This window comes from Rhinopithecus bieti, unplaced genomic scaffold (assembly GCF_001698545.2).
Source record: "Rhinopithecus bieti isolate Rb0 unplaced genomic scaffold, ASM169854v2 scaffold_13259, whole genome shotgun sequence".
Taxonomy (NCBI): Eukaryota; Metazoa; Chordata; class Mammalia; order Primates; family Cercopithecidae; genus Rhinopithecus; species Rhinopithecus bieti.
Window position 1 is genome coordinate 115291 of NW_016807544.1, and position 12343 is coordinate 127633.

General features: G+C 39.1%; 1 protein-coding gene across 1 annotated transcript in view; it reads right to left on the reverse strand.

Moving 5' to 3' along the window:
* Window positions 1-2130: 2130 nt before the first annotated feature.
* SYNJ2BP (synaptojanin 2 binding protein) overlaps window positions 2131-12343 on the reverse strand; it is a 46383-nt gene continuing 36170 nt past the window's right edge. The window contains exons 3-4 of the mRNA XM_017882751.1: window positions 6965-7060; window positions 2131-4421 (exon numbers count right to left, since the gene is read on the reverse strand). Of these exons, the coding sequence (XP_017738240.1) occupies window positions 4281-4421; window positions 6965-7060 (237 nt within the window). The 3' untranslated portion in view covers window positions 2131-4280. The remainder of the gene's footprint in view (window positions 4422-6964; window positions 7061-12343) is intronic.

The following is a 12343-nucleotide window of genomic DNA, read 5'->3' on the forward strand; positions in this document are numbered from 1 at the left end:
TTAGCAGGAATCAGTCACCTGGAAGGATTACTAAAACACAGATTGCCAGATGCCACCCTCAGAGTTTTTGATTCACTAGGTCTGGGACTTTTTTTTTCTTTTCTGGGAAATTGCTTTCTTTTCTTTTCTTTTCTTTTCTTTTTTTTTTTTTGAGACAAGATCTCACTCCATTGCTCAGGCTAGAATGAAGCGGCGCAATCACGGCTCACTGCAGTCTCAATCTCCTGGGCTCAAGCAGTCCTCCCGTGTAGCTGGGCCTACAGGCGTGCACCACTAATTTGACTTTCAGTAAAGACAGGGTTTCACCATGTTGTGCAGGCTGGTCTCAAACTCCTGAGCTCAAGTGACCCACCTAGGCAGGGTGCTGGGGTTACAGGCATGAGCCACTATGCCCAGCCTATGAACTTGCTTTTCTAACAAGTTCCCCAGTAATGCTGATGCTTTTGTCAGGACCCTGCTTTGAGAACCACTTCCAGTGACAGAATATCATTGATGCTGGCATCTGAAGTCCTGAGTTTTAATCCTGATTCTATTATTCCCACCTATGGAATCCTAGTCAAGTAATTTTTTTCTCTCATTTTTAGTCTCTTTCTGACAATACTTAGATCCCAGAGTTGTGAGGCATGAAATAATGTACCAATCAGAGTTTGGTACAGTCCCTGGCATAGAACACAATAACAAATATTAACTTCCTTTTTCCATTATACATGGCTACATGGAGCAATTAAGTTAAATCAAGAACACGTAAGTTGAAACTTCACAGGAAAACTAAGTACAGATAGTCAAAGCAAACAATATCTTATAATTATACATGTAATACAGAATTATAAACATAGAGAAATGTTTTAAGTACTTAAAATACCTTTGTTCAATTTTCAAAACTTTGAACGTAATAATTTAAGTAGTAGGAACATCAGATACAATCTGTAGAAGAAATATTAGACTCAATCTATAAAGAACATGAATTTTTTTACAACCTATAATGGATTCTGATACCTCATCTATAATTTTAGTTTTCTATAGAATCAATAATATAATTAGTGTACCTGCTTAAAACTGTATTACATTGATCTTAAATGCTATTTAATTTCTGAGAAAACCTAAGTTATGAGTACATCAGAATCCCTATTATCAAAGCAAAACTTCTACCAATGACAGGAGAGGACGAATACTTTTTAAACAAATTTACATATACCAACAAGCAAAAAACTAGAGCTTTCATTCCTGCTTGACATTTTTTCCACTTTGTGCATCTCAAGGTTCTCTCAGGAATTAGTGTCCAAACCATGAGGTGAATCCTGGGAGGTAAGCAGGCTTGCTGTAGAAGCCACTGTACATGCCTTCAGAAACAGGAAGGGTACCAGAGGCTGTGCCCTCCTAGTGTGGCTGGTTGGAGTGACAACTGGAATACTGTCTGTGTTTTTCTGGGGAACCTACAATGAGTCCAGTTGTCTAAGTGAGTCTCATAGGTATTGAAAACTTGATGTCAAAAGGCACTTTATGTCAGGACTGTTTAAAGCAAGTTTCTCCCTATACCAATAGTGATCCAGAGGCAAGGTCTTACTGGACCTTTTATTTTTAAAAGCCTTCCCTTTCCAATCTAGCCTGATGCCATTATGTGACATCTTTTCTCACTCGCTTTTCTTTGAGACAGAGCCCTCTGTCATCCAGGCTGGAGTGCAGTGGTGTGATCTCGGCTCACTGCAAGCTCCGCCTCCCGGGTTCACGCCATTCTCCTGCCTCAGCCTCCTGAGTAGCTGGGACTACAGGCACCCGCCACCACACCTGGCTAATTTTTTTTGTATTTTTACTAGAGATGGGGTTTCACCATGTTAACCAGGATGGTCTCCATCTCCTGACTTTGTGATCCACCCGCCTCAGCCTCCCAAAGTGCTGGGATTACAGGCGTGAAAATGTGATGATTATCTGCATATTTTCTTTGTTGCTGCATCATGTTTTGCATGGTACCCCTTTAATATTGTTTTCAACACTTAGCCTGCTGATATACTTTTAACTTCTCACCTGTTTATGAATTCTCTTAACTAAGCTGTGAGCTCCTTAAGGGTCTTTAACTTGTCCCTTTCCTCCACATAACTTTCTCAAATGCCCCAGTTCTCAGTAACTTTTCTCTTTTGCTGTCTGTAATATAAACATGACCCCTACTTACACTGTCCTACCTATGTGGCTAATAAGAGTGTTCTCTTTGCAGTTGGAACCCAAAAGCCCTATGGGATGGAGGATATGCACTGTACTTCTTTGTAAAAGTGTCTTGACAAAGCTGATGTCCAATCAACATTTGTTTAATTACTAGACTGTTCAAGCTAGAAATGAAATACAATTGATTGCCTGAGTCCTGATAATCTTGCTGTCAAAATTATATAAGGCCTATAGTATAGCCAATATATTTGGCTAATGGAAATGATTTTCTTAAAACCAGAAAATACAGCTACCCACAGTGCTTAAAACCAGCCTTAAAAGAACATGAACAGGATGGTTCCCACCTTATTGATATCACTGGCATTCTGTAGTATTCATTCATTCATATCTTCCTCCTAGGCCACATGAAACACCTATCACATTTCCCTACCTCCTAAAGCAAACAAAACTCATTTCCTCCCTCTTGCTGCAAAAGGTTTATTAATTAAAACCGTATGTAGTGTATAAAGCCTTTCAAAATACTAGCAATCCATGCCCCCCCCCCTTTTTTTTTGAGATGGAGTAGCCATCTCAAAAAAATGTACTCCTGTAGCCTAGGCTGGAGTGCAGTGGCATGAACTTAGCTCACTGCAACCTCCGTCTCCCAGGTCCTGGTTCAAGCAGTTCTCCTGCCTCAGCCTCCTGAGTAGCTGGCATTATAGGAATGCGCCACCATGTCCAGGTAATTTTTGTATTTTCAGTAGACATGGGGTTTCACCATGTTGGCCAGGCTGGTCTTGAACTCCTGACCTTGTCATCTGCCTGCCTCAGCATCCCAAAGTGCTGAGATTACAGGTGTGAGCCACTGCACCTGGCCTCATTTTAACTAAATCTGAAGCAGAGTTGATTTGATGCCCATCCTGCCAGGGAGGCAGCTCCTTCCCTCAGGTTTGTTTGGTACTAGAACCAAAAACATAGCCTGAGAGGGTTCAGGTGCCACCTTGGAGGCACTACCCTATCTTCTGTCCTTCTGGAGTTTTCGTGCTGGGGTGTTTGGCCCCAGCACCATAGCCCTTACCACAATCATTCCACTGTTCTTCAGCAGAACTGTGAGGTATCAACAAATTCACTAGGGCAGCCCAGAGATTGGTACGATTTACCTTTACACCTCACAGTTTTTTAGATGTGAGCAGCGCTGGATTATGGCAATCTACCTTATAATAACCCACCATGGTTGTTATAAGAAGAAATATTGTTCTTCTAAGATTTTTAATTAGTTGCTTCAGTTACTACATTTTTTTTCTATTTTTTTAAAAATAGATATGAGGTTTTGCTATGTTGCCCAGGCTGGTCTCAAACTCCTGGACTCAAGCAGTCTCCCACTTCATGCTACCAGAGTGCTGGGATTTACAGGTGTGAGCCACCTCTCCCAGTCTCAGTCATTATTTTAATAAATGAGACTGAACGTCCTCTTCTAAGGCTCACTCTGTTGCTCCTACATTTGCTCTTTAAGTGTCTCTTTAAATTCTTCAATTAAGATTATCCCTTTTATCAGAAACTTAGACACCACAAAGTAGCTTTCTCACCTTTAATTCTCCATTGGTATCACTATTATACTATAATATTTACATATGTATGTGTATATATGTATTTGCTTTTCTAAAAAAGTAAAAATGCTCTTCTCACTCTCCTTTGTCTGATATAGGCACCCAGGTATGTAATTAGAAATTAAATAAAGGCCACAATAATTTCCCAAGGAAGATCATTAAAAAGAAAAATGCTCTCTTCCTCTAATATCACACAGCTGGTCTTTATGGCATGCCAGCTAAGAAAAATGATATTGCCTATGGTGACACGAAGACTCAATCTTTCTCTCTTTGGGTTGTAGCTGAATTTCTATCGAAGTCCTAGTAAAATATATAACTCATTTGTTCTAAGCAAGTCTTTTCTTCAGTTTTCCTTCAAACAATACCTTTACTTTCCCATTAGAATACGAAGAATTGGAGATTCTGAACAGCAAGGTTTGGGGTGGGTATCAGTCACTTCAAATCTGGCTATGCAGAGTGAAAGACATGGCGGAATAGCAGGGATGGAGGGTGAGTGAAATGTATCTTCATTGGGAGTACTGAAAGAGAGCAAGTTTTTCAAAGTTGTTGCCGGTATCTCATGAAAACCCAGGCTGCTACCATGGTGAGGGCAAACACTGGCACCAGCACCATAAATATGGGAATACCACTTGGGTCCCCTTCACCTCGATGTCCTATAGGTCCATTCTGCACCTGTAACTGGAAGGGAAAGACAAATGTTAACTCTGGTGACTAATGTGTGTTTACAACTGAAACTCCCAGGTTGATACATCACCTGGGTTTGTAGACTCTAGACCACCCAAAACTGTAACCCCCAGCAATACCTAGCAGGAGTCCTCTCTTTGTCCTGAGCTGATTCATCAGTGTCACAGGATCTTTGGAAAGAAAATAGGTCTGATGGGGAGGCATTTAACCTTGCTGAGCTAAAGGGACCCGTGAAGGCAAGTCAGGCAATTTCTGTTTCTGTACTGCCTCTACCTTGCTATTTGTATATCGTAACAGGAAAATGAAGACATGAGATAAAACCTATGATCCATAGAGAACTTGGATATTACTTGGTGAGGAAGAAGGGGGATCTTTCTGGAAATGTTTACTTAATCAGTCATCAAAATGTAGTAAGAGCAGATGTGGGCAATGTCAACATAGGTGCAATACCAACATAGGTCCAATGCCATTACTTGAAAAATGGTTTCCAAATCCCAGAAGGCACCCAACTCCCTCCAAAGATGGGGTTTTGCCCTTCATCTGTTCATTTATAATACTAGAGAGAGATGAAGGTGAATCTATATGGAACGGATGTAAAAAAGTAAAAGGAAATTATATCCTGGTGGTTATAATTTTCTATTGGCTAAGTGTTTCCTTTTGAGGCTGGATGGTCTTCATTTTAGTGATGGTTTTCAGGGTAGCTCTTCTTAATATCAACTTTTAGTGGCTAAGTTGCAATAATTATGGCACCATCGTATTTCAGTTAGAGTTAACTTCCTCATTACAACTCATAAAACTGACACTTCAATCTGAAAGGCAAGACTGCACGAAATACCATTATACCCTCTATTCCACCTCTACGTTTTTCATTCATTTGCTGATGAGCTGTCCTGAAAGAACATGCTCAATAGAAAGGCATGGTTTTTAGGTATCGGACAATTCCCTGAACAGAAGGGTCTTTTTTATTAGGAATTATTTATGGATGTTTCCTTAAAAGTGAACACTGGAAATAACTTCTCACATGCCTTCCAAAAGAACTGTAATCATATTGAAGTGTGTGCCTATATTTACTTGTTCTTATCTACTGCACAAATGCTCCCATGCTTTAGAAAGAGAAGAGCCAAGGCAGAAGCAACTGATGACCAATATTATCTCTTATTAACCTGTTTTCTAATCCATTACACCCAGATTCTGCTTGCAACTGGTTGTTTTCTCAGGTATCTCTCATGTTCTGCCTTCTCTACTTTTTTAGGAACTCTTCTAAATCTTCTTAAGCTTCTAAATCCTTAGCCACTGAGTGAGGAAAAGAGTGCACCTATAAGTAGCAAATGGATTTACTTTAAAGGCACATGGAACCTGTTTTGTGAATACACTCAGAAATTCTCAATGCTATAGGAGGAATTATACCTATCCAGGCTTCCCTTTATATCATCATCCAAATTATAAAACACTAGGAAATAAGAAACAGATGCAGGGATAGGTGCTGCCTTGACTGAATTCCGAATTCCATTTCCTTTTTCCTGGAGTTCCCCTATGAACACTAAAGATTTGGTTAAGAGGGTCACCAAGTTGATAAATGAAGGGTTCATGGCAGTGACAGGGAAAAGCATATAGTGGGTACCAGAAAACCCACCATCTTTGTAGTGTTTTATCAAATGGTTTTATAAATAAGTTTTCAAGGGTAGACATATGGTTCCTTCCCTACCAAAAAGTAAAATCAGCTATGTTTTTTTAACCATCTTTATTTATTTATTTATTTATTTTCCATTGGTCCATGTGACTCTTAAAATCTTTTCTTTATTTTTATTATTATTATTCTTATTTTAAGAGGTGAGGTCTATGTTGCCCAGGCTGGTCTTGAACTCCTGGGCTCAAGCAATCATCCCACCTTGGCCTGCCAAAGTGCTGAGAGTACAGATGTGAGTCACTACATCTGGCTTTTCTTTTTTAATTTTAATTTGGTTGTCAAGCTTTATCTTTAAGGCATATTACCTTGAAGCAAGGACCCTGGTTATAAGCCCTACTGTTGTGAATTTCTCCTTTCTTTTCCTTTTCTTTTCTATTTTTTTTTTTTTAGACAGGGTCTCATTCTCTTGCCCAGGCTGGAGTATAGTGGTATGATCTTGGCTCACTGCAACCTCCACCTTCTGGGCTCAAGCAATCCTCCCATCTTAGCCTCCCAAGTAGCTGAGACTACAGGTGTGCACCACTGTGTCTGAATCTTTTGTATTTTTAGTAGAGACAAGGTTTTGCTACGTTGGCCAGGCTGGTCTCGAACTCCTGGCCTGAAGTGATCCGCCCACCTTGGCCTCTGAAAGTGTTGGGATTACAGACGTGAGCCACCGTGCCTGGCCTGAATGTCCTTCAGTGATAAGCAGAAGTACCAATAGATCCCTCCCTTTGCCTGAGAAACTCTTCAGGGGAATGAGTGTAAAATGAACAAACAAAAAGCAACACTGAAGATTACACACATTGGGTTTATTCAAAGTACAGTGCGAGAGCCTGGTGCCAGGTTTCTGGCTCGAGGTGATACCTACCCTGTGCTGCACTCTCAGAGACACAGCATAACCTGCATTACGAAAGAGGTCTACAGCATCCTGGTGCAGCAGGTTCTTTAGGTCTTGGCCATTTACCTGTCAAAACAGCAAAAGAGTAGTAAGAAAGGAAGAAAGCTATTACAAGCCAACAATTTATTTTCAAATGGCCAAACTTTAAATAGTAAACTCATTCAGAGCAAATTGCAAGGACTAGGAGTATGGGCAAAGTTAGAGCTCAGAACTTAGAACTTTTTTCATTTTCAAAATTTTGTTTTCCTAGAACTGAAGTTCCACAGGCTGTCTGAAGAGAACCTAGGTAAAATAAAAAGTGGTTTCTCCTTCCTCTTAGCTTCTATGCCTGTCTCGTTTTGACACTTGAGAATCTGTTACTGTATTAGTATGTCTTCCATGAGCGTTAACCTGCTTCCTTACAGACAGCATGTTCTTCCAGGTTACCACCCTATCCTTTATATTCCTAAGCCCTGGCATTGCCAGCTGCAACTGTAAAAATATAACTCTATGAAACTCTCCACCAATTTATTTTGATGTGGTATAAATCTATACTAGCCCATTCTACTGGGCTTTTCATAGTGAACAACTTCCCGTGATTCCACGGATACTCCTATCCATTACATCCAAATTAGTGAATTCGTCATTTTTTAATCAAAATTTAGTAAAAACCACATTCCTGTGATGATATAAATCCTTAAAAAAATTTCCATGTAGGTCACTGCTACCACTTAGAGGTGAGAGATGTGAAGGAATACTTGTATTAATACTTTTTGCTGTCAGGAGTGACATCGGTCACATGTAATAATCTATCCTACGCTGTATTCAGTGGCACAGCAAGATTACATATCTTTTATACATGTCAATGTCATCGTTAACAGCAGCAGCGACAAGAACATCTGATATATTTATTTTGATAGGTTCTGTACTTTACATACATTATCTCATTTAATTCTCATGCTAACCCTATGAGGTAGACATTTTTTTAATCTTGTTTCCACAGATGAAGAAACTTGAAACTCAGTGAGATTCATGCTGGAGCTAGGGCTAGGATTTGTAAATAATGAAAGAAAGATCAAAGTGCCCTTGCATTTCATTGTTCCTTCTGTACTACTATTCTTCCATCTTGACTCACCAACTATCCTCTGCTCAGCTAATGCTCAAGTCATTCACTTATTGAACTCTCTCATTTTCCTTGTCACAATCTTCCTTCTCCAAGGCATTCATAATCTTCCCTCTACTCTCTCTCTTGCCAATACACTTGGTGAATGAATCTACCAACACTTCTGCCCTATAGACTGTCTATCTTTGTAAACCAATAGTTTTCAACTCCATTTCACTTCAGTCACCAATTGACGTAAACTTAGACTTCAATATTAAGACATGCTTCAGCTCCAATATCTCAAACTCTTAAAAACCTGACAGCAATTTCCACTCTTTTCACACTTTCTATTCATCTACTGAATTTCCTCCTTGTAACCTTTTTAGACTTCACTTGCATCCTTGCCCATCTAGGAATTCCTGTTGTAATTTCAATAAAGTACTTGGTAAATCATTAGAATCCTTTGTCCCCATGATCTTCTGCCATCTTTCCAGTCCTGGGCCATATTCTGCAATACTTTTCTTGCCATCATTGAGTTGAATATTCTGGGAAAAAGATATATTCTCATTCTCCACCATATACCCATGCTAGCTGACTCCAGCTCATCCTTAAAACCCCTTTTACTCATTTACTGAACTCCTTAATAAACACGCAGTGATGGCTGTTCCAGACGTTTTTCCACCACCATCTCCAACCCCAGTTCTACCTCTCTTCCTAGCTAATTCCTTTATCTTTTGTGAGAACACTGAGGACTTCTGATAAGTGCTTTCTACATTTTCTTTCCTTCTCCCTCAAAGTTTCTTTACATCTTCTCACTACTCCTTTCCCCTAGTCTCTGAATCAGATCTATTTCCTTTTCAAGGTGAAACCATCCATTGATGATCTTGATCATACTTCTTGTAGCCTCCTTACAAAACTCACGCAGACACTGTCCTTTTGATTACTTAATTATTATCTTTCTCTGCTCGTTCTCTCAACTAAAATTATACACCTCTATAAAGAAAACAAAACAACTATTTCTTGGAACCCATTATCACTCTCTTCCCATCTTCTTTCCCCTTTGACTGCAAAATTTGTTGTAAGAACAGTTTGCATGCACTACCTCTATTTCTTCAGCATTCATTCTCTATTCCCCTGTAATATCACAATATATGAGGTAGAAGGGAAGAACATGTTTTTCTAAAGGTCACTAATGACTTCCAATCACCAAATCCTATAGTCCTTTTTGTCTTCAGACCACCTCCTCCCTTTTGTAATTTTCTCCTATCTTGGCATGTGAACACTTAGCATTCTTAGTTCTTAAATTATTCCTTTCCGGATTTCCTCTCCCCTTTCTTTCTCCTGAAGGTGAATCAAGGTTGTTCAGTGTCAATCCTCTATCTTCTTTCTTTCTCTCCCACCGTGAGCTTTAACAATTTCAACGATAATCTGTAAGATAACTCCCAAATTTGTATCCCTACTTGTACTTCTGGATTTGCCAGTTACTTGCTGGATGCCTATATCTGTATGCTCTGCTAGACCCTAATTCCACATATCCAAAACCTCTTTATTACTTTCCACAAAAATCAGACTACATACCTGGCTTCTTATTGCCACTATCATTCCTTCAAACTTTTTTTTTTTTGAGACAGAGTCTTGCTCTGTCACTCAGGCTGTCACAGTGGTGTGATCATGGCTGACTGGAGACTTGAACTCCTGGGATCAAGTGATTCTCCTGCCTCAGCCTCCCAAAGTGCTGGGATTATAGGTGTGAGACATTGTACCTAGCCCAGGCTAAAATTTTGGTAACAGTTTTAAATTGTCTCTCTGCTGTCAACCGTCATATACAATAGATGGCCAAACTCCATAGTCTAACACCATGACATCTCTCACAAAGTATTTTCTTGCCTGTTTTAGACTGTTGACACTAAAATAAAATAAAACTTGGGTCCCCAATCCACTACGTCAAAAGAAAAAAAAATTAAGCTGCAAGCTGAGTCATGCAATAAACTGCTTTTCCTTTTGTTCCTAAGCAGATAGCTACAGATAACAGGTTAAATATCTCCACAGGTAATTACTCTACGTTCACCTTATCTTATGTAAAGTCCCAACTTACTAAGCAAAAGAAAATACATAATTGACTATTCCCTTGCTTGCTCCTTTCCTCTGGCAACATGTGGATTACCACACCTTCCCTCTTTGCTCTTCAGCCTACTTTTCCCCTTTAAACATTAAAGCCCTCAAAATCATCTTTGGAGAAAGGTACATACCTGTCTCCTAGGCGTGTCCTTAACCTTGGCAAAAGAAACTTCAATCAATTTAGAAGACTCTTGGTTTAAGATACTCTTGGTTGAACTACTGTGATCACTTCTCTCGATTTACTTTTCTCTAGGTTCGAACCGATTCAAACACTAGGTCTCCAGATTAATCTTCCTAAAGTACAATTCTGTTAGTACCACTTTACTGCTCAAAAAACAAAAACAAACTTGGGGAGCAAGGAAAGAGTACACACCTTGTTTTTTATGCTGATATGGAGAGTCTTCCGGGAAATGGCTCTAACCTACCTTCTCAGGTTAATTTCTATTTCTTTTACTATATCCTATACTCTAGCTAAGTCACATAACTCACTGACTGGGACATAAAACGTAAAGTTTTATCTTTATACCTGTGCTCAAACTGTATCTACCACCTAGATGCCTTTCTCTTTCGAAAAATTCTATTTATCTTCCAAGATTGATCTTTAAAAAGGATCAGTCCTGCTACCTACAGTGTAGAAATGAATACAGTTTTCTAGTTGAGGGTCTTTAATTTCATGTTATGCCTTGGTTTTCTTGGTAGCTATGCTGTAGGGAAAGAACTTTAGGATTTCTATAACTATCACAATGAATTCTCAATGACTCAATTTTCCAGTTATCTCCTGGGAGACAGAATAGGTGTGAGATTGCTGACCGTCATGAGAATGCTCACTTAAGTAATCTAGCCCATGTGATAGCTGTATTTCTCATTATAAAGAAATAAGTATTTTCTTTAGAGGCAGACAAGTAAGTTAATGATGCAGTCATGTCAATGAATGCCAAATGATGTCACAGCTCAATATCAGAGCCAGGGTTTCATAGTAATATAAATGCAAATGAGATAATTGGGTCACCACATTAAATGGTAGAAATACTGGGCTTAAAATAATCTTCGCCATAGTAGTCAGTAATAATTGCAGAGAATTATTGCAGCTCCATGTCTGGAGCTGTCTGTTCATCTTACATGTATTAACTCATTTAGTCTTCACAATGGTTCTGTAAGTTAGGAACCCCTATTTTGTAAGTGATAAAACTGAAGTATAGAGAGGCTATCAATTTATCTATGAGCAAACACAATGAAAGCAGCAAAGCCAAGGATTCAAACTCAAGCAGGCTGGCCCAAAAGCCTTCACTTTAAAACACTAACCTATATTAATTTACATGGCAAGCAAGGATTTTATTTTAGCAACACATTACTGCCTATCACATATATGTTGTAAATTAAATTTTTATTGGTTTTGCCATTTAGTTTGTATTTAATGTTACACATTTTAAAAATGTTAGAGTTTAGGCCGGTATGGTGGCTCACACCTGTAATCCCAACACTTTGGGAGGCCAAGGCGGGCAAATCACGAGGTCAGAAGTTCGAAACCAGCCTGAACAATATGGTGAAACCTCGTCTCTACTAAAAATACAAAAATAAGCCAGGCGTGGTGGCACACACCTGTAGTCCCAGCTACTTGGGAGGCTGAGGCAGAAGAATCACTTGAACCCGGGAGGCGGAGGTTGCAGTGAGCCGAGATTTTGCCACTGTACTCCAGCCTGGGCAACAGAGCAAGACTCTGTCTCAAAAGAAAAAAGTTAGAGTTGAATAAAAACATACTATTCATTTGTATATACTGAAGTAGCATTAAAATTAAAAAAAAAAATTTTAGTTAGGTGCCACTTCATTGACAAAGCCTTTCTAGATAACTTCACTAGATCTGACTGATTTACTTCTTTGAATACTCTAACTCTGAAACCTATGCAACTATACTTTGAATACTATGTAACTCTCTTACAGTCCAAATTGAACTCTGCCTGATACTACTTTGTATTCTATTGTAACTTCAAGATGTATCTCAGCTGATCATTATAACTCTACAACACTTAAGAGAACTTTGTACACTTGAGCATAATAAATAGCACATGCTTTCCTGAAGTTTGGCTGCAGAGTGCACCCTGAAAAAGCCATAAATACACGAAGCCTGACAGACATAATCTCAGTAATACATA